General features: G+C 38.0%; 1 protein-coding gene across 1 annotated transcript in view; it reads left to right on the top strand.

Moving 5' to 3' along the window:
• Positions 1-24,405, top strand: part of NEB (nebulin) — a 248,266-nt gene that overhangs the window by 151,368 nt on the left and 72,493 nt on the right. The window contains exons 65-85 of the mRNA XM_027078303.1: positions 2,696-2,899; positions 4,297-4,401; positions 4,548-4,655; positions 5,049-5,360; positions 6,049-6,252; positions 7,086-7,190; positions 8,082-8,189; positions 9,594-9,905; positions 10,747-10,950; positions 11,675-11,779; positions 12,372-12,479; positions 13,327-13,638; positions 15,673-15,876; positions 16,229-16,333; positions 20,181-20,285; positions 20,387-20,698; positions 21,400-21,504; positions 22,054-22,152; positions 22,354-22,455; positions 22,583-22,690; positions 23,789-24,100. Of these exons, the coding sequence (XP_026934104.1) occupies positions 2,696-2,899; positions 4,297-4,401; positions 4,548-4,655; positions 5,049-5,360; positions 6,049-6,252; positions 7,086-7,190; positions 8,082-8,189; positions 9,594-9,905; positions 10,747-10,950; positions 11,675-11,779; positions 12,372-12,479; positions 13,327-13,638; positions 15,673-15,876; positions 16,229-16,333; positions 20,181-20,285; positions 20,387-20,698; positions 21,400-21,504; positions 22,054-22,152; positions 22,354-22,455; positions 22,583-22,690; positions 23,789-24,100 (3,639 nt within the window). The remainder of the gene's footprint in view (positions 1-2,695; positions 2,900-4,296; positions 4,402-4,547; positions 4,656-5,048; positions 5,361-6,048; positions 6,253-7,085; positions 7,191-8,081; positions 8,190-9,593; positions 9,906-10,746; positions 10,951-11,674; positions 11,780-12,371; positions 12,480-13,326; positions 13,639-15,672; positions 15,877-16,228; positions 16,334-20,180; positions 20,286-20,386; positions 20,699-21,399; positions 21,505-22,053; positions 22,153-22,353; positions 22,456-22,582; positions 22,691-23,788; positions 24,101-24,405) is intronic.

Below are 24,405 nucleotides of genomic sequence, written 5' to 3' on the forward strand. Positions count from 1 at the left end.
CTGCCCTGCAAACCAGTTCATCTGTACCATTTTTCTAGGTTCCACATATATGCGTTAATATACGATATTTGTTTTTCTCTTTCTGACTTACTTCACTCTGTATGACACTCTCTAGATCCATCCACGTCTCAACAAATGACCCAATTTCGTTCCTTTTTATGGCTGAGTAATATTCCATTGTATATATGTACCACATCTTCTTTATCCATTCGTTTGTCGATGGGCATTTAGGTTGCTTCCATGACCTGGCTATTGTAAATAGTGCTGCAATGAACATTGGGGTGCATGTGTCTTTTTGAATTATGGTTTTCTCAGTGTATATGCCCAGTAATGGGATTCCTGGGTCATATGGTAGTTCTATTTTTAGTTTTTTAAGGAACCTCCATACTGTTCTCCATAGTGGCTGTATCAATTTACATTCCCACCAACAGTGCAAGAGGATTCCCTTTTCTCCACACTCTCTCCAGCATTTGTTGTTTGTAGATTTTCTGATGACGCCCATTCTAACTGGTGTGAGGTGGTACCTCATTGTACTTTTGATTTGCGTTTCTCTAATAATTAGTGATGTTGAGCAGCTTTTCATGTGCTTCTTGGCCATCTGTATGTCTTCTTTGGAGAAATGTCTATTTAGGTCTGCCCATTTTTGTATGGAGACACAAAAGAACCCAAATAGCCAAAGCAGTCTTGCGGGAAAAAAATGGAGCTGGAGGAATCAGACTCCCTGACTTCAGACTATACTACAAAGCTACAGTAATCAAGACAGTATAGTACTGGCACAAAAACAGAAATATAGATCAATGGAACAGGATAGAAAGCCCAGAGATAAACCCACGCACCTATGGTCAACTAATCTGTGACAAAGGAGGCAAGGATATACAATGGAGAAAAGACAGTCTCTTCAATAAGTGGTGCTGGGAAAACTGGACAGCTACATGTAAAAGAATGAAATTAGAACACTCCCTAACACCATACACAAAAATAAACTCAAAATGGATTAGAGACCTAAATGTAAGACCAGACACTATAAAACTCTTAGTGGGAAACATAGGAAGAACACTCTTTGACATAAATCATAGCAAGATCCTTTTTGATCCACCTCCTAGAGTAATGGAAATAAAAACAAAAATAAACAAATGGGACCTAATGAAACTTCAAAGCTTTTGCACAGCAAGGGAAACCATAAACAAGATGAGAAGACAACCCTCAGAATGGGAGAAAGCATTTGCAAACGAATCAATGGACAAAGGATTAATCTCCAAAATATATAAACAGCTCATGCAGCTCAATATTAAAAAAAACAAACAACCCAATATATTTTTAGTTTTTTGAGAAACCTTCATACTGTTTTCCACAGTGGCTGCACCAATTTACATTCCCCCCAACAGTGTGGTAATATATATGCTTTTTATTAACACATTAAATAAAAAGATCTAGCAGTGGGTGTAAAACTAGCTTAATTTCAAAGAAGTGATGAGCATAAATATGCAAGATGTCTGCAACAACTGTAATAAAATATGAAAATATTTATGACTTCTATTGCTGATAAAATTCCATGTAGTGTTAATACTACCATAATCTGTTGCCTATAGTTATAGCTAAAAGAAATGCTATGTTTCAGTTAGAGGTTAATGAAAATAAAGATGTTTTTTCTATCTAAGTTCATTGATGCCAGGTTAAGAAATCCTGATTTAATGCAACCGGATTTTCCAAATGAATTTATTGCATTATCATTTTTCTGACTACTTAACTTATAGAAAATATCTATTATAGCTTGTGGAAGGAAATATAAGAATGAGTTATATATATCAAGACAATTTTTCTAAGAAGCTGAAAACAGTGTCTCCCTAGAAATATGTTAAGTATTTTTGTTGTCAGCCAGTAGATTGTCCTTGGGACTCAAATACTACCTTACTGGTATAGTAGCTCCTTGTTTTTTGATCAGGCTCTGACAAGTAGTCACTTTTGGAAGAATGATAAAAGTGGTGGCATTGTAAAAAAAAGAGTTTCCCAAAAAGCCATAAAAACAAAAAGAATTGTTACTCTTACTTTTGAGAAAAATTCTCCTTCAGCCAATTTATTTAAGTTCAAAGAAGAAACATGAAAGCAGGATAAAATATCGTTTTTTTTTTTACTTGAACTACAACACAAGAAGAGGGACTGAGGATAAGTAAGAGTAAAAATATATATACTCTTTGGCTTAGAAACATGAGTATAGAATCATCTGAAAAAAGATCCCTTTTTGTTGTCCCGAGAAAACACGTGGATTTAGCATGTGGAAGTGTTCATCCTTTCTTTTGGTGCACAATGGCTGTGAAGGCCCCTGCCCAAAGAGATAGGAACAAACTATACTCTAACAGAGAATTATTCCCATACAAAGAGGTATAGGCAATCAAATCAGAGAATAAACACTTTGTATCGGGAGGCAGGCAGGAATTTCCTTAAAATGGTTTTTCATTGATGAAATCACATATTATTAGAGATTTCATAGGTCTTTAAAACAGCAAACATTGACTACCTTCAGGGACAAAGTGCTGGACTAGCCATTCTACACCAAAGTAAGGCAGTCCTGTGTCTTCCCCGAAATTTACACAAGATGCAAAATTATACACCATCTGTATACACCATGCTAAATCAAGATTAGACATCAGGCTGTGGAGGTAATTTCTGCACATATTTGACATTGTTTCATTTTCAGGCTATTTACAAGGCTGATCTTGAGTGGCTGAGAGGCATTGGGTGGGTGCCCATTGGCTCTGTGGAGGTCGAGAATGTGAAGAGAGCAGGAGAAATCCTGAGTGACAGGAAGTACCGCCAGCCTGCAGACCAGCTCAAGTTCACATGCATTACAGACACCCCAGAGATTGTCCTGGCAAAGAAAAATGCCCTGACCATGAGCAAGGTGAGTCTCCAGCTTTTGCCAGTTGCCGGTGTCATGCCTTCCACAGACTGGGCATATAAAGTGAGAAATGTCCTAGAGGATTTCCAGAGAAAGGAGAGGTGATGGGCCTAATTCTCATGCAGGCCTTCAACAGAGCATGTGCTTGAATCCTAGTTGGACCTGCATGCTTCTCTCAACCCTGTGTCCCCTCATTCTCTGGGTGGGTGAGGAAGTACAGCCTAGGACAATTTCTCTGCAGTAAGGCATACACTCTTCTGAGCAGTGACCCAGAGACATCCACAAATGCACTACTTTTCTCTACACATTCTGCTTGGCACAGCAGACTCAAGGCATCAGCATCTCTTTATCCATCCTGTAAAAAAAATATACAGTCATTTTGCATTTTGTTCAGAAGTCTTGGAAACACAGTGTGCATAGCAGTGCCAGTGCACAACTCAAATTACTTGCTTCCAAAACCATAGGTGGTAGAAATCCCACTTTGGAAAGTGAGATGTTATTGCTGCTTTCATTTTTATTGTACAAGATCGATGATCACTTTTTCCCTCCAGAGTGCTGGCAATCTGTTTATTTATACTCGGCTAATTTCTTTATCCAACAGGTAGGCCCTTAATATGCACAGCTGAGATTGAATTGAACTTTTCTGAATTCTCCCACACCTGCCTGAATGTCTTCCAAATATCTGGGTAGTAAGAATGAGGGCTCAGTGCAGAATATGAAATTGACTCTCAGATAGCAAACTCCAACGTCTGGGGTATTAAAACTCCAGAAACTCTATTCTGTACCACACTCATCAACAACAGTCACAGTGATAATAACAATAGGAAACATAAAATTTGTTGAGTGCCTACTATGACTCAAGCACTTTACATATGTTACAGTTAATCTCGAAAAAATACTCAATAAAGTAATACACCAATTTCACCCCAACTTAAAAAAAAAAAAGAGGTAAGTATAAAGTTTAAAAAAATACTTAATGAGAAAGATATGATTATCCCCCTCCAAAAAATGAGGCATGTGAGGCTATGTACCTTTCTCAAGATCACACAGCTTGGACATCAGGGAGTTGGGTTTGACCTTGGGATTGATTCTGAAGTCTAGGGATTTCTACTATATCATAGTTCTATAGCCAAGCTCCATCCTTGAAGGTTCTGTGAGTAAGCTTGAGAGTCACTGGATGAAAAGAATCAATAATTGAGATCATGATGTTGCTTTATATTGGCTATGAAACGATCATATGTCTGTTTAAATATTGCCATGATTTACTCTCCCCATACCCTTTTGCTTCCCTCACCTCCACATAAGTTTTCAAAGGCTATTTTACAGTTAAATGAGTTAAATTTTATAATAACTGCAATGTATTGGCTTTAACAAAGGGTTTTACCTCACCTCCCCCATAGCATTTATATACAGAAGCCTGGGATACTGACAAAACCTCCATCCACGTGATGCCGGACACCCCAGAAATCAAGCTGGCCAAGAGCAATTCTGCCAATATAAGCCAAGTAAGAGATTTCCTGATTGTTAAGTCAGCCTTTAGTCTAGGAGTAATTAAAATACTTTTCCCATCTTACCACCTTCCTTACTGGAAGTGGCCTGTTAACTTTCTATAACTCTTTTCTTTTTCTGTTGTGTATTATCCTCCACCTAGAAACTTTACACCAAGGGATGGGATGAATCAAAGATGAAGGACTATGATCTGAGAGCTGATGCTATTCCCATCAAGAGTGCCAAGGCCTCGAGAGACATTGCCAGTGACGTAAGTGCTCTCTGTCTAACCCCCTTGGTCTCACCTTGCTGAACCACCACAGTGCAGCTGGTGGTCCACAGTTTGTAACTGCTTCCTCATATACCCCTCCAGTCATGCTTCTTACCTTCCAAGACCTTTCCCTTTGTTGTCTCAGAGAAGAAAAACGGATTTTGAAATTGTAGTTAGAGTTGTTGCAGAAAAAGTTTTCAGCAGTGAAGATATATGATTACACTACTGTTACGTTTATGACAGCATAAAACAGTTTAAAATTGTTCAGAGATGTCAAAATATTCAAAATATGAAATTCTTATCCATTTGCTTGTGGGTTTTCATGTTGTCTAATTGTCAGCATGCATATGGTTTTAAAACTGGGCTTTTAAACATATATTTCTTATGTTTTAGTACAAATACAAAGAAGCATATGAGAAACAGAAAGGCCACCACATTGGAGCCCAGAGCATTGAAGATGACCCCAAGATTATGTGTGCCATACATGCAGGGAAGATTCAAAGTGAAAGAGAGTATAAGAAGGATTTCCAGAAGTGGAAGACCAAGTTCAGTAGCCCAGTGGACATGTTAGGCATCTTGCTGGCCAAGAAATGTCAGATTCTGGTCAGTAACGTTGATTATCGAAATTACCTGCATCACTGGACGTGCTTACCTGATCAAAACGACATTATCCAAGCAAGGAAGGCCTATGAACTACAGAGTGATGTACGTAACGTGATCTTTGGGAAAGAAGGAATGGGAGGACATAGATTTGTTAATTGTACAGACAGTGCCTCTGTGGACAGACCCATGGGTTGCTCACTGCACAACCTCAGGGGGAGCCATTCACATTGTTAAAACAAAACCCGTATTTAGGAGTTATGTTATGGGAATCAAAGAACATAGATGAAGAACCCTACTTAGATCATGTCTTCCCTGGCCTAGATTCCAGACTACTTTTTTCATGTCCTTTGTACTGTCTGGCAATGAAAATATATTTCAAATAAGCATAAATTATCTGAACATTTAAAAAATAACTGCCACTCTTGTACTATATCCAAAACACTTAACAGAGTTTCATCCTATTACAGGATGAAAATGAAATGAGATTTGGCACAATATCTTTAAATTGTTTTCCAGTTATATAATTTCTTTGAAATATCAAATAATTACCATGGAATTTAGCATTATTACCATTTTATCCTTATTCATGGCTAGCATAAAAAATTATGCTTTTACAAATTACTCTGTCATGGATATTGAAACCCCTGATTCATGTAAAATCTCGGGTCCTACTTTGTTGGAACCACCATCTCCTGTGCTTATCAACCCCTCAACCCCGTGAACTTACTTTCCAATTAAGGGATGCTATGTCTAGCACTTGGAACAATATTTCTGTCTAATGTCTCTGTAGAATGTGTACAAAGCAGACCTGGATTGGCTGCGTGGCATTGGCTGGATGCCAGAAGGCTCAGTAGAAATGACCAGGGTGAAGGGTGCTCAAGACCTGCTGAATGAAAGACTCTACAGGACACGCCCAGAAGCCTTGAAATTCACTTCCATTGTCGACACGCCAGAGGTTGTCCTGGCAAAAGCCAATTCTCTGCAAATGAGTGAGGTAAGGACCATCCTACCGCCAGGCTCTCCTTTAGCAGGACTATCTTCTCAGAAGATGCCACCCAAACGGAGCATCTGTGGATGAAACAGAGAAAGTAGATTGTTTCTCTTCAAAGACTTAAAGTGCTTGGAGCAACTCTAAGAATCTCTTAGTTTAGTGAAGGCACATGCTAAGTAGAACTCTGACAAATGCCAAGGTGCCTTTCCCCTACCTCACACACAGACCTGGAAGCACTAAAATGAAAAATGTCACTCCATTACAACTCAGGAAAGCAAATACTTATTACAAAACCTGTGGCATAATGCTACACGTTAAATGGTAGAACACTGTATTAGTCAGGGTTCTCCAGAGAAACAGAGCTAATAAGAGGTATGAGAGAGAGATTTATTTCATGGAATTGACTCACATGATTGTAGAGGCTGGCAAGTCCAAAGTTTGCAGGGTAGGCCAGCAGCCTCAAGACCCAGGCAGGAGTTGCAGTTCAAGCCCAAGGTAGTCTGCTGGCAGAATTACTCTCGCTCAGGGGTGGTCAGTCTTTTTTCTCTTAAGGCCTTCATCTGACTGAACAAGCCCCCACATCACAGAGGGTAATCTGCTTTACCCAAAGTCTACTGGTATAAATGTTAATCTGATCTAAAAAATACCTTCACAGAAACATGTAGAATAATGTTTGACCAAATACCTGGGTACGCTGACCTAGCCAAGCTGACACAAAAAACTAACCACTGCAAACCTATAACAACATTTTCCCAGGTTAAATAGTTGCTAAGGCTTAATGTTCAGATATCCATCTCTATTGCTGTATTAAAATAATATTTTCCTTCTCTCCACAGAAACTATATCAAGAAGCCTGGAATAAAGATAAAAGCAACATAAGCATTCCTTCTGACATGCCAGTCATACTGCAAGCCCAAATCAATGCCATGCACATCAGCAATGTAAGAGGCATAAATATGAAGTGTAAATGTCTTTATGGGACAATATCTGTCAGCTTATGGGGTGTGTTATAATGGACAAATTACCTGCCTTAGAAAGGTTGACAGCTTTGGGTGCTAGATACTTCCTCTTTGGCTACCATTCCCAATGCAGTATGAATGGAAATTCTCTTTCAAACATTAGTTTCGATACATATCTGGGCCCCTGCACTGCAAGAGGTGGGATACCTGAATCTCACTGGTGTCCTTCTTTCAACCTTGAAATCATTGTCCTATATCCAACGTCCACAGCTCAGTTTCATTGTATATTAATTGAGAGGAATGAAATCCCTAGTAAAGTGCCTCTTACACAAGTAAGTATAAGAGATAACAGTCTCTGTTGTCTTGATAGGTTCTTGGTTGATCCAGAACTTTCTTGTTTGACATTTCAAGGCCATAAGAAAAGTCAAACTTTTAATTATATGCAAAGTGTAGGATAGGTATGATGTCTATGTCACATCCCTTTAGCAGGGACCTTTGAAAAGTCAAAGGGCAACATTGGGAAAAAATCTTACCAAGTCTTATATGGTAACTTGATGAAGGTTCTCTAGATTCACAGTTGATTCTTAGTTCCCATTACTGTATAATGGGATATTTTCACATTGTACTATATTGTGGTGAATGCAAATAATTCAAATACTAGTAGATTTAGATGTTTAGCTTTAAAATTGTAGTCATAAGTACCCTGCATTCCACAAAGTAAATAGGCAATAACCAAAAGAAGGACTCAGAAGCGACTGTTTTTTCTTATGCCGCCTTCATTTACATTGTGCTTTGTGATTCATATCATGACTCCTTTGAATATGTCTACTGATTTTCAATTCTTGTAAGCAAACCTGTGTTTTCCCTCAATAGAAACTCTACCAGAAAGACTGGGATGAGGCCAAGCAGAAAGGCTATGACTTGAGAGCAGATGCCATTGAAATCAAGCATGCCAAAGCCTCCAGAGAAATTGCCAGTGAGGTACAGCTCCTTCTGTTTCCTTGTGGATTTTCTTCTCTATACAACAAATAGAATATTTTTCAAGAATTTTGATTTGGATTGATTTTTTTTTAATTCTATGCAAACAATTGCATTTGCCTTGTGCTAAAGACTTTATTTTATAATATTAACATGGGATGAAAAACACTGAGGTAAACATAGGTGAAGTATATGTGTAAATACCTTCTAAGCTGTTTCTAAGTAGAAGTAAAATATCATGAAGATCTGTACCAAATTCTGGGGAAAAATTCAGGAACCAATACAATGTGATTTTATCCCACAGATCTTTAGGACATTCTCCATAAATATAAATCACAGATGAAAGTTTTATACAAGACTTAAGACCGAGATCACATTTTATATACAAGATTTTATGCTGGAGGCGTATGTATACTCCTCTGAGAAACCCTTTGAAGTTCATTTAACAGTAGTTTTAAAACGTACCAGCAGTCAAAAATAATTATTCTACCAAGGCCCCCCAGCTCCAAATCTTTAAGCTACCTTTGTTCCTTTTCTTCAAATTCTTCTCTAGTTTTTGTCCTAGTATCCAGCTGTCTCTTCCTTCTTACTTCTCATTTTTATCTCTAAAAAGGCATAGCCAATCCATAGTATCTGCCTTATTCCCAGCTCTCTCTCTCTCTCTCCCTTTTCTCCAAACTTTCCTATGTTATCCAAATATAAGAAAGAAACAGAAATGATCTTACTCTTGTCCTAAGACACTGAGAACAAGTGTGAAATAGGTGGAAACTCTTATCCACAGGCCTTTTGTTGTCATCTGCTGATTCAAACCGACAGTCTTGTCTTCCATTCCTGAAGCATGCTCCTTTCTTGTCTGTCTCCAAAACCACACATATGACTTTTTCCTACCTGAAGTACCTTCAGTACCCTTGGTACTGACCTAATTTCCACTTGCCAGGCAACCTTAGGGACAATGATTATCCCCACTGTGCCTTACTTTTCCCATTTGAAATATGTGATAATACTAATATCCACATCATAGAGATGTTCTGAGGATTAAATGAGGTTATAATTGCCACGATTCAACTATTTTTAACAAAAAAATTCAGCAACTTCATATGAATCAACCTAATACATTTGAAGCACTCATAATAGTGTCTGACATATAGTGATTGTTAGTAAATGTTAGCTATTATTTTTTTATTACTCTTGTTCACCATACTATTTCCCTCCTGATTTGTTCATGTCCTCTGTGAAACTATCTAAAATAGCCCTAATTTCCTTAAAGAGAACTAAAATATATAATAACTACCAATTTGAGCCAATTTACATTGAGGCTAAAAAAATATTCCGAAACCATTTAATGAAAAGTCCTCTTCATACATTTTGTCCATATGTTCTTTTTATCTTATTTTTTTACAACTTTAGTACAAATACAAAGAAGGTTACCGTAAGCAACTGGGCCACCACGTGGGTTTCCGCAGCCTACAAGATGACCCCAAATTGGTATGGTCTATACATGCTGCCAAGATCCAGAGTGACAGAGAATACAAGAAAGCTTATGAGAAGTCTAAAGGAATCTACAATACACCGTTGGACATGATGTCCATTGTTCAGGCCAAGAAATGCCAGGTCCTGGTTAGCGACGTTGATTATCGCAATTATCTGCACCAGTGGACGTGTCTGCCAGACCAGAATGATGTGATCCAGGCAAAGAAAGCCTACGAACTGCAGAGCGATGTGCGTATCCTGTCTCCAGACTCTTGGGGAGATGTGTGTCTATGTGTTTAATCACAGAATATTCCTTAAAGATGTAATTTAAACAGTAATCTTAATAGAATCTAACATATTCTGTATTTTTCTGCAGAGTTTTTCTGAATATTTTCTATCTTATAGAGGATTCCTTCTTATAAGACCTTATTCATCAGATGAAAATCACTCTCTTATTCTATGTAACTAAGTAGAAAATTTCAATCCCAGTTGTCCTGATCCATTATATTTGCATGATCAGGTATCTAAATGTCAGAAACAGATGTAAGCATAAAAAAATGTTGGATTTCAAGTTTATCTGGCACACATAGGAAAAATGTGTGTGTGTGTGTGTGTATATATATATATATATATATATATATTTAAATAATATGTTTAGAGAGAGAGAAAGAGGAGAGGTGTACATAGATATAAATATGTATTTTGTTTTTCATTATACGTGCTTCTAAGAAACTTTTTCTCCCAAATTCCTACAGAAGTTATCCCCAGTGGCACATAAAAGGCAGATTTCAAGTAGTGAGCACAGAAGCTCAACCTTGCATAAAAACAAAATTATGTGCCATTGCGGTCTGTCATTCCACAAGTGCTAGTTGTTAGCCCTGCTCCAGTTCCTGTAGGATACTCTGAACTTCTCCCAGAGATGTGTGCCAGAGATGTAACGCTCAAATATTAACATCTAATGTTGATCCTTGAGTTTCGTGGGACTGGCCACCCAGCTGGTTTAAGTAGAGGTTGTGTGTGGTTTGCTGGCATCCGTGCTCTAGTAGGCAAATTGACTCTTCTGTACTCTGTGGTCCTCTCCTTCTTGTAGAACGTGTACAAATCAGACCTGGAATGGCTGAAGGGTATTGGATGGTTGCCAGAGGGTTCCGTGGAAGCGATGAGAGTAAAGAATGCCCAGAATCTCCTGAATGAAAGGTTGTATCGCACAAGGCCCGAGGCCCTCAAATTCACCAGCATTGTTGATACCCCTGAAGTTATTCTGGCAAAGATCAATGCTGTACAGATCAGTGAGGTAAGTCAATTGATGCTATGTTCAGACACATTGAAGAACTCTCAATAAAAATTATAACTGTGAACTTTAAACTGCTAACACCAGGATTAGAATGTTGAACATTCATGTATCCAGATAGAATTTCATATAGCCCATCAATTAACGGCATCAACATTTCATTTGTTTCGATAATTCTTTGGTCAATAGAAGTGTGGTAGGCATCTTCATGTTCCATATTCTCTGAAGTACACCTTGAACACATTTTGTAGACCTTGCCTGTAATACAGGTCCACCAGTTAATACAATGATCACAAAACCGCCACCTTTTTACTGCTATTCAACGGTGAAATAAGTTGAAAGGTCCAGGGGCAGCCCCAATATTAGACGTTATGACAGTTATTTAGGCCAAGAAAGCCAGGACTTGATTTGCAATGTGGATTATCATAATCACCTGCAATGAGAGCTTACCTGCCAGATAATTGCATGTGAATAAACAGAAGAGGATCTATTTACTATCATGTTTCTGACTCGTTTTACATTTATATTATAGCACACATGAATGTATTCTTCTTGCTGAAGTCACTTTTGGCACCTTCTAAATAAAAACACAGATGAAAAAAAAAATGTGATCTCCATTTACATCTGAACACATCCAAAGAAAACCTTTAATTGTACCTGTAATTTTATTCATGTGGTAATTGGCTTATTTACTCATCACCGATCCTTTGTTTTTCATTTTTACCAGCCACTGTATCGTGATGCCTGGGACAAAGAGAAGGCAAATGTGAATGTACCGGCTGACACTCCATTGATGCTGCAGTCCAAGATGAACACCATGCACATCAGCAACGTAAGGCCCTGCACATCCACTTGCTTCACACAGTGTTCTCTGCCTCACCAAACCTCTCATCAAAATGCTCCAGAGAGCATTTAGCAAAAGGCATTTCCCTAATATTCCTTTTACTTCTAGTCTTTAATGATAAGTGTCGTTTGTGTGTGCTCGCACACCTACGTATGTGTTTATAATATAGAGATGTGTGTCCTTATCTTTGTTGGAAGGAAAAATGCGGCGGTTTATGCCAAACACACGACATCAAAACATATATATGCATGTATAGTCATACTTAGTTCTCTTTTTAGTGGCCTATCATTGATTTTTCCCTTTAAAAGCCAAACAATATGTATAATTTTTCTCATTTTCACATGATTTACTATCTTTTAAATTCCCTTCTTTAAAAAAAAGTTACTGGAAAAGAACTTTACTACATGTCATTAAAAATGTACTGGAGCTTAAGTTCAGTATGAAACCAGTCTATTTTATAAATCTTAAGGGGAGATTAATTTTTCATCGTAACTGTTAACATATTCTTGAACACATCGGTAATGCTGACTCAGTAGCTTCCTCTTCATATTGACTGTGGCACTGCAATCTCCGTTTGCAGAAACAGTATCAGCAAGCTTGGGAAGATGTCAAGGTAACGGGTTATGACCTGAGAGCAGATGCCATCGGGATCCAGCATGCCAAGGCTTCCAGAGATATTGCCAGTGATGTGAGAGCTCCTCCTTGCCCAGCGTTAACAAACACTAATTCATAGACACTCAGAGAGTTAATACTGTACTAATATTTAATTTAATTCCCCAGGAATTAGATCTAATAGAATGAAGGGCATCGTTACTAGTGTCGTGCTTTAAAATCCCCAATTCAAGAACAACTTTGACAACAATTTGATGACCCACTTAACTTCTCTGCTTGATTCTGCTCTCCGTATGTTTAAGCACAGATTTTTATTTTCTTTTCAATGTCTTCTCAATATCAGTTAATGCATGAACACTTACAGAGATCCAGTGGGTACAAAGAACTCTACTGTTTGTTGAAGTGCAGCATACATAGGTGGTTCCTGTGATAATTTTATGCAGTACATGGACAAGCATTTTTAAAATAGTTACGTTGGTTTTGATGTGTGCTAGAAAAATACTGATTTTTTCCCATTTAAATAGGAGTATAAATTTCAAAATAAAAATATTAAATAAGTTTAAACTTTAAAATATATTTATTTAGACGAAGAATCAAGTTGACAAAGTAAAGTATGAAGTACAGGTGGTGCTTTGTGGCAAAACATGTGAGAATGGCAAACAGTGACTGAAGTCTGGGAAACAGTGGGCGACGCTATATTGGAATCCAGACGCACCATTGTTGCCTTTGAGGTGTTCACAATGTTTTCATGCTTACAGAAGACAAACCAATGTATCAAGAAGTATAAAACTTATAGTATGAATTCAAAGAAAAGCAGTGCCCCAAAAAGGGTAATGTAAGGGAGATGGAGTTATTTGAGTAGGCTGTCTAGAAAAAGTGAGTTTGGAGAAACAATTCTTCTTTCTTCTGTTCACATCCACCAGTATCTATACAAAACTGCTTACGAGAAACAGAAGGGTCATTACATTGGGTGTCGCAATGCCAAGGAAGACCCTAAACTGGTCTGGGCAGCAAATGTGTTGAAGATGCAGAATGACAGGCTGTACAAAAAGGCCTACAATGACCACAAGGCTAAGATCACCATCCCGGCAGACATGGTGTCCATCAATGCTGCCAAAGAAGGCCAGGCGTTAGCAAGCGATGTGGACTACCGCCACTACCTACACCAGTGGTCTTGCTTTCCTGACCAGAATGATGTGATCCAAGCCAGGAAAGCCTATGACCTGCAGAGTGATGTAAGTTGTTGCTTGTGGTGCCTGAGGGGTGAGCTATTGCCCAGGAAGACAGCCTTCCACAGCTTTGCCCGGTCACTCCTGCCAGTGCTGAGGAAAATGCAATTCTCCCTGACTGAGCACTTACTTCCCTTTAGTACTTTACCAAGTTTGTTAATCACAAGCCTTAATGCTGGGCTTATTCAGAGGGTTTTCATCTTCATTGCTACTGGTGCTACCAGAATTTTTCTATAGATTTGTGAATGTGTGCACTGTTTGTAGTTTATTAAACATAGGCATCTTCATGGTTCTTCAGTTGAATGATAGGGGCTGTCTTCCTTGAAATTAATTTGAAAGGTTAACAGCATGCTCCACACTCACTAGGTTCCCTGAACTTGGTATTCTTCACAACATTGTTTTATTAATTTACCTAAAGTATTTTTAGATTTACTTATCTTTTTGCCGATTTAATCTTTTGAAAATGGTGAATTCCATCAGGATGTTTGTTTCTTGTACAGAATTAATACCTTCTTTTAATTATCCGAACATGGTTGCCTTAAGCTTCAGGAGATGTTTTCTCATAATGAATGAGTTTGTTATAGAAAAGTATATCCATCATTTGAAATGAATTGCCAACTGGTGGATTTAGTACCATCTCTAGATAAATTCAGTCTCTTCATTATCCTGAACCACGTTAGTATGTTAAGGAATGCATATCAATGAAGTTCTTAAAGAATGAGGAAGGGAAACTTCAAAACCTGTATGTAATCCTCTTCAAGAATCCCTTCTCCCAAATTTTGGGTACCCACAATACTTTACACACTAAAACATATAACATTCTTCATTAAGGTAGAAATTTCCCTACATTTTCACTCCTCTTACTCTTTATTTTAGTTTGATATTTGTATCCTATTAAACGGTTATTAAAATACCATTTCTGAAGAACACAGTGGGTTATTTTATGAAATTAATAGTTGGTGTTTCACACAGAGCAATTATATCTGGTTAACCACTTAACATATACCTGACAAAACAGGTTTAGACAGCCAAGAAAATGCAAATTCCAATTCAAAGAGAAGTGCTATCTTGGAAAAAGAAAACTCAGTTGAGATCAAAATTGTGGAAGTAAGGATTACATTCTTAATTATCCCTTTAAAAGTAATTATTAAACACACCATGTGCCAGGTCTTGTGCTAAGCCCTAAAGGTACAATGGGGAATAAAGAAGAACAAGACAAACTTCCTGACTTTAGGGAGTTCACACTGATAAAAAGGAACAGATGTTAACTAGAGAATATCCATAAAAATGGGATGGCTGAGGAAGAATGATCATGGCACTATGAAAAATGAGGTGGGGAAAGCTTCTCTGGGAAAGCACTGATTTAGGAGTAAGAAGGGAGAGCATGAGTTTGTTCCATGAGGAGGACACAGGGTGCATTCCTGCAGAATGACCAATGTATGCAAAAGGGGTGGTAGGCAAACCACAAACTGAAAGGCCAGTGTGGTCAGAACACATGGGTAAAAGGGAAGCACGTATAAAATGAGGCTGGAAGAAGAGGTAGGGACTGATGCTAGACCATCATCACCTTCTAATCTATGTTAAGATTTTGATCTTTATCCTGAGACCAGTGAGAAACCATAGGTTGGGGGTATGTTGTGACATCAAACCTGAATGGTGAATTTTGTAAAGATCATTCTGTCTGTGGTGTGGAGAACTTGCTGGAGAGCCTATTATTATTGCTTTAAAAGTCCACCTTGGCTAGTGTGCTGATTACCAAAATATTCAAAAATCTTCCACACATCCCCTAAGCAAAGCACTCCTTCTGCATCCTTCTGCTTTCTAGTATGCATAGGCACCCCAACACAGAGCCCCTGCCACGGAAAACAAAGTAGGACAAAACACTGCTATGCATATGAGGAATTATTTTTGTCAGGCCCATGCTTGGCTTTATCATTGTTTGTGGAAGAGAAAATGCAACATGAAAAACTGCTTCCTTACTTTACCACGATTAAAAAAAAAACAAAACCCTGCCTCTCCTAACTTTGTTTTCTTTCCCAGGCCATCTATAAGGCTGACTTGGAGTGGCTGCGTGGCATCGGCTGGGTGCCCGAAGGGTCTCCCGAAGTACTGAGAGTGAAAAATGCCCAGCATATCCTACAAGACAGTGTCTATCGGACACCTGTGGTGAAACTCAAGTACACAAGTATCGTTGACACACCTGAAGTTGTTCTTGCTAAATCAAATGCTGAAAATATTAGTATTGTAAGCCACATTTTTCTTCTATATTAAAATTAAGTTCATGTTATAGAAAATGATAATTAACCTGGTAATCCATTTGTAAGATAATAATATTGATGATAGCAAAGATTTTAATAAGTAATATTGACACGGTTGTTCTGTCATTGCTTACTAATTTTAAACCAAAACTCAAAGTATGAATAAAAGGTATTAATACAGATTTCATATCAAATTTGAGTAACTTACGTGAAAAGATTCTGGAAACTTTTACCTTAGTATGAAAAGATTTTGGATCAGAAAAATCGAAAGTTGTGCACTACAACTAGCAAAATGACAAATTGTGAAGTAATTTTGTTATCATTGGTTCTTTCCATAGCCAAAGTACAGAGAAGCTTGGGACGTGGATAAAACTTCAATCCACATAATGCCAGATACTCCAGAAATTAATCTCGCTAGAGCCAACACTCTTAATATGAGCAATGTAAGTACTGCAACAGACTCCCTTTTTGTTTGGAAAGTCACCCAATTGGTATGAAGATATCACTAGGGAACTCTTCATAGCCAGGGAAGAGAAGATTGAGTGGGCAAGGAGGCCCTTGACCAGGAGTGAGGAGAGGGGCAGACCCCTGGCTCTCAGTCACTGGGCAAGGCCAGTTATGGTGAAGCAATGTCAACATGACAGAAGAGAGAAGGGAACAAGGACAAGAAAGATAATGAAAGAGGAATGAAGAGACACACAAAGAAGAAAGGGGAATTAACAACAGATTCAGAAGAGCACAAAATAATTATGAGAGTTCTTTTCACAACTTTATACAAATTAATTTTAAAACCCAGATCTATAGGGGATTTTTAAGGAAGTTATAAATTACTAAAATTGAGCCCAGAAAAAGAATAAAAACATATTGCAAGAAATTAATAGGTTATTAAAGACTCTCCTTCCTCCTCTCTGATATCAGGGTCACCCAGAATGATTTCATAGGGGAATTCTTTCCAAACCTCAAAAAATAAACTGACAGAGAGCCTAATGAAACAAGGAAAGCCATCACCGTTATCAAAACTTGTCAAAGATAGTTCCACAAATGAAAACTGTAGACCATTAATAATGGGGAAAATCTTAAATGAAATATTAACAAATCAAATTCAGTAACACATGAATATGATATGATACAAACAACTAGGATTCATTCAGGAATGCCAAGAGTGTTCTGTATTCAGAAACCTAATAATGTGATAAAACAAAAGAGAAAAATCGTATGCTCATTGTATTAGATTTAAAAAGACATGTGGCGGGGAGGGGGAAGGGTAAGCTGGGACCAAGTGAGAGAGTGACATGGACTAATGTACACTACCAAATGTAAAATAGATAGCTAGTGGGAAGCAGCTGCATAGCACAGGGAGATCAGCTCAGTGCTTTGTGACCCACCTAGAGGGGTGGGAGGGAGACGCAAGAGGGAGGGGATATGGGGATATATGTATACATATAGCTGATTCACTTTGTTATACAACAGAAACTAACACACCATTGTAAAGCAGTTATACTCCAATAAAGATGTTTAAAAAAAAAAATAAGACGTGTGGGATTTACCTGGTGGCACGTGGTTAAGAATCTGCCTGCCAATGCAGGGGACACGGGTTCGAGCCCTGGTCCGGGAAGATCCCACATGCCGCGGAGCAGTTATGCCCGTGTGCCACAACTACTGAGCCTGCGCTCTAGAGCCCGTGAGCCACAACTACTGAGGCCAGCGCGCCTAGAGCCCATGCTCCGCAGCAAGAGAAGTCACTGCAATGAGAAGCCCACACACCACAACCAAGAGTAGCCTCTGCTTGCCACAACTAGAGAAAGACCCCATGCAGGAACAAAGACCCAACGCAGCCATAAATAAATAAATACTGATGAATTAAAAGAAATTTTTTTTAAAAGACGTGTGAGCAAATCCAATATCCATTCTTATTTTTTAAAATAAAATCTTAGCAAAATAAGAATAAATGAATATTTTCTTGTCATAACTAAGAATAAATCTCATATCAAAGGCCAGCCACATCCTCAAGTAAGTAAGCTTCTCAGTCAAGTCAGGATACCCATAACATAACCATTTATTAATATTTGCTGGAAGTAGCTAAGTGATAAGCTTCTTATTCACAGCAAAATAATTACATAAGAATAAGTATAAGAGATAAATATTGGAAAGAACAAGGCAAAATTATCATTATTTGCAGAATAAATCATTACATGCCCAGGGAAAGGAAGAGTATCAACTAAAAAGTCTATTAGATAAAAAGAGAATTCGCTTACATGGCTAGCTTCACAGTTTAAGAAAGTTCAAGAAATGTACCACCTTCATAGATCACAAAGATTTTTCTGTGTGTAGAACAAGTATGACCTTAGAAGAAGGATACTACCTTAATGCAGTCCACCATGGCTTGGAACTTGGCATCTTTCAAAAAATAATAAATCTTTGTGAGAGAAGGAGCCTTCCAAGCAAAGATTACTCACCATATGCCAAACTGCACCACCAACTCTATTGTAATGAGCCTCTTGGGAGCTAATTTTTTCCAAGGGCTGGGAAGAAAACAAAATTTTGAGGCATTGCTACATTCTTTTTTGGACCAGAATCAGTATATGGTGCAGTGTACTCTTACTGCCAAGTGACTGGATGAAGAAACAGCCAGCTCGTCACTGCAGTGTAGTCTCCTCACCCTCTTCCTTCTGAACCATAGGTATCTTTGGCAGGGGAATTCTGAAAGTCTCATGGGCTCTCTTTTACACGATAAATTTCTCAGCTGGAAATACCAGAACCCTACCATTAATATCATGATAAAAGCAAGACTAGTAATTGAAACTATGCCAAAAGTAAAGTTGTTAAATTTAGGTATTTAGATACTAATGAGAATGACTTTTGTTTTGGAAGAAATCAAACATCCTATTTGAATGTTAACCAAAATATACACTTTCTTCATACATGATGTTGCCAGTAGTATAATCTCGATAAAATCCACTATTTTAAATTATTTCCGTCATTTAGAAAGTACAACTTTTGCAGAATATTTGCATATCCTTTTATGGGTAACCGAGCAAATCCATGTTAAATTAACTCATTTAATCTTCACACTAATCACACGGGTAAGACTGTTATTTTTTTTTTATCATATGGGAAAGCTGAGACTTAAAAATATTAAGGAATTTGCCCACATTCTCAAAGTTAGTAGGTGAAGAAGTTAGGTCTCAAGCCCAATTTTTTCTGTAGTTCAAATAAAAAATATATTTGACCACATAAACAAAAAAAATACATAAGAAAAAATAGTGTAACAGTATATGTAATAAAACAAAATAAATTTTAAAAGTTTAAATAACATAATTACAAATTTGCATGAAATATTCTGTAGTGTAATACATTTAAATGTGGAGAACACTTTTTTCTTTTGTACAAAAAAACAAGTCAAATGTTAAAATTGGACCACCTGAAATTCATACAAAAACTTGAATGAAAATTCATATAAAACTTGTCCATTACAAGGACAAAATTTATCTAAGCACTCGTTTTTCAAATATGAAAAGGCCATGAAACTGTCAATGATTGAAATTCACTTCTCCTTTCTGCACTGTTCAAGCTCCCATAGTGATAGGTATGATTTCTGATTTATACATTTAAATTACTCTTATTTCTGAGTCTTTCTGACATCGTCAGTACAGAAGGTATCCACTTAAATGTGAATATATTTTTAGAAGGCTATCTGTAAATCAGTCACTACTTTAACTGACTTCTCTTTACAAACAAAACAGTGCTGCGCTTAGAAAATAGCCGTTACATCCAATGGTGCTTCAGAAAGAAAATCTAACATTCCCAAACAATATGCATCATCAATCGTATTAGAAGATCTAAGAAACCATACAGAGAGGAAAAAAACTCAAATGTAAAATGTTTATAATTCTGAAGATTAAAAATTGAATTAATTAAAGAGAATTATTAAACTAGAGAAATTCAATACTAGCCTGCCAATGTCTGAACTTAAACATATCCCAGTGCTACTAATACACCAATACAAGAAGCAGATAAACCCTCTTACATAAACCATGAACAACTACATCAAAGCTATAATTCAAAAAAAAAGAAAAGAAAGAACTCTTGTCCAGCCCAGATCTTTGGATTCCAGATATGATTTTGTTCTCCAGTACATTGGTACAGAATGATTCTTTCACCTATTCTCTTTTTTTAAACTGGTTCTGGGACTTCAAAAACTGCACCCCTCTGATATTAATTCTACTTGAACCCTTGGAGTCATTAGTAAGTTTGAATCTGGAACGATACCTTATTTTTCCTCCTCTTCAGAAAATTTACCGCGAAGGTTGGGATGAGATGAAGATGAGCTGTGATGTACGGCTGGACGCCATCCCCATCCAGGCTGCCAAGGCCTCCAGGGAGATCGCCAGTGATGTGAGTGTGGCCTTGTTTAACTCCTCAGTTTTTCAAACAAATGCCCTACGTGCATTGAGAGTTCATGCTGTGATCCATCTGCTTTGTTTTTCTGTCTCCAGTATAAATACAAGCTTGACCATGAGAAGCAGAAGGGACACTACGTGGGTACCCTCACAGCCAGGGATGACAACAAGATCCGCTGGGCCCTCATAGCTGGCAAGATTCAGAATGAAAGAGAGTACCGGCAGCACTGGGCCAAATGGAAGTCTAAGTTCCAGAGCCCTCCGGATATGCTTTCCATCACTCACTCTAAACATTGCCAGGCTCTGGTCAGCGACATTGATTATCGCAATTACCTGCACCAATGGATGTGCGTGCCTGACCAGCAGGACGTGATTCAGGCCAGGAAAGCCTACGATCTGCAAAGCGATGTGAGTGGGCTGCATTTTAGCCTGAGCTCTTACATCATTTTCCCATGACTCCCAGAAAGTTTATGTCATTAAATCCTTGCATCATCACTTCACATCTTTATGTAGCGAAGAATTTGGTTTTGGTTAGACCTTATAGTATGGTATCAAAATCACCAGAGCCATGAAGGATCTGGACTTTGTATCAAGAAATAAGTGGTGGTGTGAATATAGTTCTTAACTGTTTCCGGTTAAAGACAGCTACTCTGAAAATATTATTTTAATAGAATTTAAGTAGCACCAGAGGTTTAAACTGTAACTAAAATATCAGCAGTCCATGGTCAGGATGTAGCCACAGATATGCTATTTTAGTTGACACAGTATTTTTAAATTTTGAATTAAGTTGCCAAGGCTTTTAAATCAGGGAATTTTGTGTACAAATCTAGGGGTTCCCGTTTTTATTGAAAAAAAATCAGAGGATGCAGCTCCAGACATGCATTAGCCCTTGCAGCAATAACCTGGAGCTGAATTGAGGCTAACCCCCTTTAAATAGCAAATATGTCCCCAGCTGGTCTGTCATACCACCTGGCCTCATAGTTAATTTACTTATGTTACTTGTCTGGCTGCTTGAGTATGTCATTCTTAAAATGCGTTTCTCCATCAGACCAATGGATAGAATACATATGACCAGGGTCACTGACTTCTTCCTGGTCTTATTTTCACAGGCTATTTACAAGGCTGACTTGGAATGGTTACGTGGGATCGGCTGGATGCCAGATGATTCTGTTTCTGTCAATCATGCCAAGCACGCTGCAGACATCTTCAGTGAGGTATTCCAGGATCTTATCCTACCATTCAGCACATTTCCTAAGAGACTGAACAAAAAATATACGAGCCAAAATGCAGTCATTCCCTATCAGCAGTTTTAACAATTTCAATTGCTGTCATTTAAGCCAGACGTACATTTTTCCAAAATAATCCTGTACTGTCCCTTTCACATTATGGAATCACATCCATCTACACTCAACAATGCTTAGAATTGTATAAATAGAAAACTTCTTTTGTCAGCAATAGCAATACACTTGAGAGAAGTTTGTCCAGTTGAAAAAAAAAATGCACTGAGTTCACATAATGATACATTACATGGCTTTGGGAGCTAACCAGATCTGCTACTTTAAAATCTGTGGAAGGTGTAAGAAGGCAACCCATTTGTTAAAAAATAAAATGCTAAGAAGAAAGCCAAATTGCCAGGAAGATGCCATTGACATACAGCATTCTATGCCTCTAGTAGAGAAAGGGTCCTTAAATGCAGCATATCTTTATCAACTCACACAGGACCAGAGACTACAGCTATCTAAAAGATACTTTCTTTCCCATAGAGAAAATATCGCACAAAAATAGAAACTCTCAACTTTACTCCCGTGGATGACAGAGTTGATTATGTGACAGCAAAACAAAGTGGTGAAATCCTAAATGATGTAAGTACATGACTGTCATTCTAAAATTGCTCTGTTGGGAAGACATCATTTCCAAAACTTTTCCACTTAGTTACACTCAGCGTGCAGTCATTTTCTGAGATACAGATGGTAAACGTTGAGATGAATGATGCTAGCATTTGCTTGGACAACATTATGTTTTCTTAATATCAAAGAACTTACCAACTTTCTTCTCATTTCTAGATTAAATACCGAAAAAATTGGAATGACACCAAATCAAAGTACACCCTCACAGAAACCCCTCAGCTGCACGCTGCCCAGGAGGCAGCCCGAATACTAGACCAGGTATGGATTTTACCTGGATGCCTGGCACTTTGTATGGGGACAGAGGACCATAACATAACAATAGGAGACTTATCCCTCCATTCTGACTCCTTGGTTTAACCCTTTGTCATGGCTCTCTGTCTTTTAGTATCTCTACAAGGAAAGCTGGGAAAAACAAAAAGCCACCAGTTACATTTTGCCTCCAGATGCTGTGCCGTTTGTTCATGCCCATCACTCTGGTGACGTTCAGAGCGAGGTAATTTATTCTGATATGAGTGCTTTGCAAAGGCTGGACCTTCCCTGTGCAGGAACCCATTTATGCTAAGGCATGTAGCGTAATGGAGAGTTCCTTGTTGGCTGGCAGGCCTGGCCAGGCTTGGGGATGGTCAGGGTACCTGCTCCCTTCTGGTCCTTTTCCCATGGGCTTTTGGCATTCTTCATCTTTTTTTTCTTGGCTTCTTTAAAAACTATCATTTGAAGTCTTTGTTTTTTCTTCTATTCCCTGCTTCCCTAAAATCTCTAAGCTTTCAAATACAATATTGCCAGAATTAGAAAATAAGTGTATATTTTTCTATTTTTAAATTGATATTTCTTCGTATCTATTTATTTCAATGTTTCTGTTTTGTTTTTTAGCAAAGTGGTAAAAATAGGTTTTATTTAAAAACTATAGCAAAAGGGGAAAAGCAACCTCATTACAGAACTGGGCTCAAGTCCAAATACAGAAAGGACAGTTGAAGATTTATAGCCAAGGAACAGTGAGGGGTCCAGTGGACGGAAAGTTACTAAAAGGAGATATCAAGGATAGGGGGATTCCTGCTAAACTCTGCTAAAATTTAACAGAATTTTTGCTAAAACTGCAAAGATAGAGACCAAAGTGGAGTCCTCATCAAGAAGAGGGCCCAGGGGAGCCTGACTAAAGTTTGATCAATGAGAGAGCCTGTCAGTACTTAGGTGGTTCTCCTTAAATAATTACATCTACTGAGCGAAATAATGATTATTTTATTTCTATTATTTTATACAAAAGATTTATGTATAATCTTGCAATTATTTCGTGCAATTTTTTTGCTCTTTCCCTTTTACTTTTTTTAAAAAAATATCTTTATTGGAGTATAATTGCTTTACAATGTTGTGTTAGTTTCTGCGGTACAACAAAGTGAATCAGCTATATGTATACACATATCCCCATATCCCCTTCCTCTTGAGCCTCCCTCCCACCCTATTTCAATGTTTTTTGATATTTATTCTTGGGGGAGTAACACAAAAAACTGGGGGACTGAGTTTGCTGATGTTTCAAGCCCCCTTTGCCTTGTGTGCTTGTCAAAGCTGATGAGATCTCTGTTCCTCTTCCCACCAGCTGAAATACAAAGCTGACCATGTCAAGCAGAAAGGTCATTATGTTGGTGTCCCGACGATGAGAGATGATCCTAAACTGGTTTGGTTCGAGCACGCAGGCCAGATTCAGAATGACAGACTATACAAAGAGCACTATCATAAAACAAAGGCCAGAATCAATATACCTCCTGATATGGTGTCGGTGTTGGTGGCCAAGGAGGGGCAGGCCCTTGTCAGTGATACTGATTACCGCAATTACCTGCACCAATGGACGTGTCACCCTGACCAAAATGATGTTATTCAGGCAAGGAAGGCCTATGACCTACAAAGCGATGTAAGTGATTTTTGTTTCTTAATTATCTAGAAACATATGGTCTACTCTGAGAATCATAAGCAGCATTCTAGAACCACCAGTCTATGACACTTGGGACCATAAATACTTAGTTTGCTCTCAGAAGGTAATTAAGACTGGATATGAAGTAGAGAAAGGTTGGGAGCAGTGACGGACAGCTTTGTCTACTGACTGCATTTCTGAATAATTTTCAAAGTCAATTTTTAAAAAATCCGCTTTTGTACCATCTCTGCCATCCACAGCTCCTCACATTTGCGTGGAAAATTATCAACTGATTTAAAATAATA

The sequence above is a fragment of the Aethalodelphis obliquidens genome, unplaced genomic scaffold (genome assembly GCF_003676395.1).
Source record: "Aethalodelphis obliquidens isolate GAN/ISIS:26980383/991018 unplaced genomic scaffold, ASM367639v1 scaffold2, whole genome shotgun sequence".
NCBI classification, from domain to species: Eukaryota; Metazoa; Chordata; class Mammalia; order Artiodactyla; family Delphinidae; genus Aethalodelphis; species Aethalodelphis obliquidens.